The 7,500-nt window shown below is 29.8% G+C and overlaps 1 protein-coding gene across 1 annotated transcript in view; it reads left to right on the top strand.

Annotated features, from left to right (window-relative positions):
• Positions 1–7,432, top strand: part of LOC137619879 (tryptase beta-2-like) — a 24,250-nt gene extending 16,818 nt beyond the window's left edge. The window contains exons 7-8 of the mRNA XM_068350169.1: positions 6,556–6,785; positions 7,250–7,432. Coding sequence (XP_068206270.1) covers positions 6,556–6,785; positions 7,250–7,432 — 413 coding nt within the window. The remainder of the gene's footprint in view (positions 1–6,555; positions 6,786–7,249) is intronic.
• The last annotated feature ends 68 nt before the right edge of the window (positions 7,433–7,500 follow it).

Below are 7,500 nucleotides of genomic sequence, written 5' to 3'. Positions count from 1 at the left end.
GAATGTAGATGACAGGATAAAAGTAGAGCTGAGGGATGCAGGAATGGAGAAAGGAATTGTTAGCCTGGGGATGCTTTTACAAGTAACTGTTAAGGATATAATAACATGACTTAAGAAACTGGAGAAAGGAAATATCAGGAATAGTTAGATATTGCTTTATGGTGTGATATAGAATTCAGACAGAAGAATTTGATGTAAAATTGGGTTTAAGACAAGGGTGTGTCATGTTTCCTCAGACTTTCTACATATATATGGATGGAATAATGCGAAAGGGCAAAGGAAGGAAAATGATAGTAAGTGTAGAGTTGTGTGATAAGAAACGTGGAATGTGGAACATTTGATGTTAGAAAATGCTAATTTGCTGATTATGAACAATCGAAAGAGGCTACAGAGGATTTTAAGAGTTGAAAAGTCTCTGCATAAGGGAAAAGTAGAATTTTTTTTAGCAAGAATAGGGTAATTAGGGTACAGGAAAATGAAGAAGGTTAAGTATTTGATGTAAGCTGGGATGGTGGAAGAATAGAGGTAGTGGGTTCGTATAAGTGTATTGGAGTAAATATAAAGGCTAGATGAAAGAATGTATGTAAAAAACTTAATAAAGAAGAATTTATAATTAAAAATTCAAAAGTTGAAAGGGACAAAGGAGATGAAGTCTTAGAAGGTCCATTGCAATAGAAGGTCCTTGATATACAAAAAGTGTAAGAAGGTGAGCAAGATATGGATGAATGCCACACCGGTGTACAGATGCATTGGCTTTATGCAGTGTTGACGAGCCTTTTATATAGGTGTAAGAAGTAAATCATAATGAGGAAGTTTTACTGCCTAAGGGGTCATTCTCACTTCAGGTTGAATGTGTTACCGGCTGTTTTGTTGTTTTTTCCTATTAGAGGAAAGGACTTAATGTTGAAAAATAAACAAACCTACATTCACACACACACACACACACACACACACACACACACACATATATATATATATATATATATACATTTATATACTTATATATATATATATATATATATATATATATATATATATATATATATTTATATATGAGTATATAAATGTATATATACTTATATATAAATATATATATATATATATATATATATATATATATATATATATATATATTTGTGTGTGTGTGTGTGTGAATGTAGGTTTGTTTATTTTTCAACATTAAGTCCTTTCCTCTAATAGGAAAAAACAACAAAACAGCCGGTAACACATTCAACCTGAAGTGAGAATGACCCCTTAGGCAGTAAAACTTCCTCATTATGATTTACTTCTTACACCTATATAAAAGGCTCGTCAACACTGCATAAAGCCAATGCATCTGTACACGCGTGTGTGTAGGTGCAAATTTACTTTTAAGATTTTCGGCGGGCAATCTATTCTGGGGAAATGTTTTAATTCTTCCATTCTACCTAGCTTCGAGTATTGTTCTCCTATCTGGTCATTAGCTGCTGACTCCCATCTTAATTAGTTGGACAAAGACTTGCATTCTATTAAATCTTTTATTCCTTATCTAAATAATAACCTCTGGCACCGTTGTTCAGTTAGTTCTTTATGCATGTTGCATAAGATTTTCCACAATTCGGACCATACTTTGCATTAATATTTTCCAGGATTGTACCATCCTTTACGACTTACATAACACTAGGTATGTAGTTGATTCCAACAGTCTTTCTCTATCCACTTTACAGCTTAGCACTATATAGTATTCTAGAAGTTTTATTCTAACTTAACCAGATTGTGGAAGGATCTTCCTAATCAGACCGTTGAATCAGTTGAATTTCAATTCAAACTTACAGCGAATGTTTTTATGTTGAACAGGCTGTCCTAAGTCTCTCTTCATATTGCATACTTTGTTACTGGTCTTAAGATATCTTATATTCTTAATTCATTACTTCCCATATAGTTTATTTATTTCCTTATTTCTTTCCATCTCTTATTTCTTTAATTCAATACTTCTCCATTCATCATCATCTACTTCGTGCTTCATAGTCCTCAGCCATGTAGGCCTTGGGCTTCTAACTCTTCTAATATATATATATATATATATATATATATATGTATATATATATATATATATATATATATAACATATAAATTAGATATATATATATATATATATATATATATATATATATATATATATACATACATACATACATATGCATACACAAACACACACACATACGCACACACACACACACACATATATATATATATATATATATATATATATATATATATATACATATATATATCAGAAAGAGAGAGAGAGAGAATATATGTTTATTATTTAATTTCCTCTCTTCCTGTATTTTACATTTCATTCATCCTTCATTACTCCTTATCATTTCTTTCATATAATTGTTGTTTTTATCTGAGTAGTATTTCCCACCATGACTCATCTGTGTTATTACTATTCAATGGAGATTCAATGTAAATGAATTTACTCAAAAGATCTTTTAATTTAGAATTATATCTTTCAAAATCAACAAGCAACAAAATCTTTAAGTCTGAACTTATATGCTAACGCAATAACAGGCTATGACGTGTCTTGCTTCGTAGGTAGGGGGGGGGGGGGGGGGGGGTAAGAGGTTAAAGCAAAGGTGGGTGTTATGTAGGGGGTAGTCAAAACATGTGAAAAGCCGAAATGAAAAGATAAATGGAAAAGATATTGATAAGAAAGAAGAATGAAAAATGAAAAAGCTATACAATGATATCCTGTACGGAAGTAGCCTACGAACACTGAAGTTTTTTTATTTTTTTGTTATAGTTATTGATAATGAATTTTCAATTCATTATACGGGAAGGAATTAGATCATATAAGTATTGAAATGATATGCAAGCAGAAAATAATTCTATAGAATCAATACGAGGATACGAAAAAGGGATAATAATGGGGAATTTATCACAATGAGACGGTGGAGGGAATTTTTAATAAAATAAGAATCAAGCATAACTGAATTATTCACAATTTAAAGATATATGATAAAATCATAGTTAAATAATATGGATTTGAAACTGTGAAGAGAATATAAGGAAGTTTATTGAATGTTATATATGATTCAGGAGTGTGTTAAAGAAAATTGTAAAATTGGATCTCATAAAGCACTGCGCTGTATAATTACAGTAAGATATACTACAATGCAGTAAGTGGTGAACTATATGAAGGCAATAAAGTGATTTATTTTGGGTGTTAGTCTACAGCGATAAAGCATGGGTCAGTAGAATTTTGTGTTCTGTTTTGGCCTCTGTCACCAAGCGCCCACGAATTTTAAGTTATCACTCTCTCTCTCTCTCTCTCTCTCTCTCTCTCTCTCTCTCTCTCTCTCTCTCTCTCTCTCTCTCTCTCTCTCTCTCTCTCTCTCTATATATATATATATATATATATATATATATATGTTTATATATATGTATATATATAACCACACGTATATAAATAAAAAAAAAATATATATATATATATATATATATATATATATATATATATATATCGATATATACTGTATATATAAATACAGACACATGTATATGTTTATGTAAATACACACACACACACACACACACACACATATATATATATATATATATATATATATATATATATACATACATATATATATACATATATATATATATATATATATATGTATATATATATACTTACATATATAAAGATAAATATACATAGGCCTATAAATACACACATAATATATATACATATATACACTGTATATATTATTATGTTATAGTCCCGTATCTGGGAACCAAAAATATAATATTACATATATTACGGCTGGCAAGCTACAGAACCCTCTCGAGTTCTAAACTTACCTGTTTGTTTTTACATTGATTCTGTTACACTTGAAAATATTAATAACCGAGCTCTGAGACAGAGTATCCAAAGGTCTCTCAAGTACACTCAAAACAAAACTGGGTAATTATTATTATGATCTACTCAAATAAATTCTTACTTTGATTTTTTAACTGGGATACGAGTGAGCACTGAAATAAACACTGATGATTGAAATAATACACTCTTTACAAAAAGAAATATATTATATATAAATTACAACACTTTGAAAGAATTTATATAAAAACAAAAATAAATCACTTGAAATATTGAATTTGAGCAAAACTTAGATTAAGACAAACGAAATGTTACACTCTGAAAATTTTATAATCACTTGACTTGAAATATAAAATTTGAATAAAACTTTAGACTAAGTCAAAAGAAATAATTATACTCTAGTTTTTAAACTCTTAAAGAACTTACATAAAGTAACTGATAAAGTTACTAACTTCACGTGTTTTAAAAAATCTCACTGGGCCAGTTACAAAGGTTTACACAATGCCAAAACTCACCAAAACACAATCAATTTGAAATCACCTGTAACTTCATAATGTTTCACCACATCACACACGATATATGTCGCAATTAAACTTAATCACTTTGGAGAGGACACACTGTAGGTACTAGAGAGAGAGAGGGAATTTTGGGTCTTTCACAGGACGGCTGTTTCTCTTCTGCTGCTATGCAGCTCTGGGGCGCTTGTATACGAACTTAGTTACTTCTATAATATTCTAATAGACTATTCTCATGGGATGCTGGCCGGATTCAGCGACGCCAGAGTTATCAACTATTGCGTAACGAACAGGAGAATCAACCTCGCGTACGACAACTCTCTCAGCTAGCTCCACCCACCATTGTCCTCGGAAATAAAAAAAAACAGATAAAACTAACACTAGGGTTTTCGAGAACCTTCCAAAAAACATGGCAAATATAAGAATTGCGTATTTTCTGACAAACATGACGCAATACCTCATAAAAATATAAAAAAGATTTACATAAGCCCTTGCTCATATCTCGTATGGATCATATAACACTCTTAAACAGTTTATGTAAGACTTCGTAAAAAAATATGTGAAATAAAAAGTTAATTCTTAAAAATAGCGTAAATTTACATATACTGAATTGAATGAAAAATACAATGAAATTAACGACGAAAGTCTTACGTAATTTACATGCCAAACTTATATCTATATGAGAGGAACTCATCTTAAGAGCTGGCTATTCATCTCAAATACACAAAAGAAATATATAAATATAATACATTAATAAATTATTTGCTCTTCACTAGACCAGCATTGTAAGAATATATATATATAATATATATATATATATATATATATATATATATATATATATATATATATATATATATATATATATATATATGTCTTACTTATAACTGTAATCGAATAGTTTAACATGTTTTTTCAAAAAGGCCCATAAAAGAAACACAGGAAATATGAATAAATCACACTATATTTCGCTCAATAAACATCGACCCTCTTCAGGATGTTAAGTAAAAATGAGGAGTACATTGGAGAGTGACGGTTTATATATAAAGGCAAAAGGGTGTGTTCAATTGTTCTATAGTTGTTATAATTGCTGGAAGGATTAGCCAAATTTAATTACATCCAGGTGCGTCTTCTTATTGTTGAGCCGCTTGGAGAAAGCCTTGACCTCTGATGCATGTCTAAAGAGGGTCGATGTTTATTGACCGAAATATAGTGTGATTTATTCATATTTCCTGTGTTTCTTTTATGGGCCTTTTTGAAAAAACATATATATATATAAATATATATATATATATATATATATATATATATATATATACATATATATATATATATATATATATATATATATATATATATGTATATATATATATATATATATATATATATATATATATATATATATATATCTTACAATGCTGGTCTAGTGTAGAGCAAATAATTTACTAATGTATTTTATTTATATATTTCTTTTGTGCATTTGAGATGAATAGCCAGCTCTTGAGATGAGTTCCCCTCATATAGATATAAATTGGGCATGTAAATTACGTAAGACTCTCGTCGTTAATTTCATTGTATATATATATGTATATATATATATATATATATATATATATATATATATATTCATATATATACAGTACATACATATATATGAGTATGTATATATACATATATATGAATATGTATATATATGCATATATATATACACACACACACACACACACATATATATATATATATATATATATATATATATATATATATATATATATATATATATATATATATATACATATATATATATGTGTGTGTGTGTGTGCATGTGTGTGTATGTATATGCACACACAGGATTGTGGAATTGAGATATAGCACACCCACTGGTCAGCTTTAAAAGAAGGTCCAAGCGGTCAAGTGGGCTTTCACATGTGAATGTTACAGAGCTAGGCTTACCTTTTTTAAAACCAAAGATTCCTTCCATCTCACTGTCGACCAGTCTATTCAACTATAAATATACACCAACAATGGCTGGGGACGACTAAAAGAGCGTGGTATAAACGCTACAATAATAAAATTTTGTTATCATGCCCAAATACTCTGCACTTTTGGATCAACCTATTGCAATGTGAAAAGAAACGTGAGGATTATTTTATATATGTTTTTTTATTTTTGCAGGTAACTATGACGGGAAGGCTGGTAAGGTCCTCGGATGGGGTTTTACCGGAGTTGATTCTGGGTATCCACGAAATCCTCAGTCTCTCAACGTTACAATCCTCAGCAATACTGCCTGTGATGCGGTTTGGGCAAGTCAGGCCAACGCTTATACTTACACGTTGCCTAGATATATTCAGGAAGTCATGGTTTGTTCTAATGCCACAGAATCCTCCGACGCTGGGATATGCATAGTAAGAACTATTTCCTTATCTTATCTCTAAAATTGCAAATGCATATAAATGTATATATACATACACACGCGCTCACACCCACACACACATACATATGTGTGTGTATATATATACAGTATATATATATATATATATATATATATATATATATATATAAATTCATATGTATTTATATATACACACACATATATATATATATATATATATATATATATATATACATATATATATATATATATATATATATATATATATATATATATATATATTCGAATAATAAATCTCATGCATTGCTTAGAATATACCTTATAATGAAATATAAATCCATATATTAAAATACATATTATCACCAACACATTTATCTCACTATGCTGAAACATGAGCGTTATTTACTTCAAAACGGAAATAACATCCATAAAATGATCAATTTTGCCCTAGCATGAATAATTTGTCTTATCTTTCAGGGTGACAGCGGAGGGCCTCTGGTAGTTGAGGAAGATGGATCCCATACGCTGGTCGGTATCATCTCAGGGGCATTCTTTACCTGTGTCAGTTCAGGAGGAGCTGGAGGCAAGATTGGAACTCTGCCGGATGTGTCTTCCAGGGTGTCAAAATTGTTAGACTTCATCAATGTCGCTACTTCTTAGGATTCGTTGACAAATATCAATCGAGTTCAAGATTTTTCTAATTTAAACCTTAGAGAATCATAAGGTGT

Source organism: Palaemon carinicauda, chromosome 26 (genome assembly GCF_036898095.1).
Source record: "Palaemon carinicauda isolate YSFRI2023 chromosome 26, ASM3689809v2, whole genome shotgun sequence".
Lineage (NCBI taxonomy): Eukaryota > Metazoa > Arthropoda > Malacostraca > Decapoda > Palaemonidae > Palaemon > Palaemon carinicauda.
The sequence above is the reverse complement of the archived record's forward strand: the minus strand, read 5'-3'. Positions and strand labels throughout refer to the sequence as shown.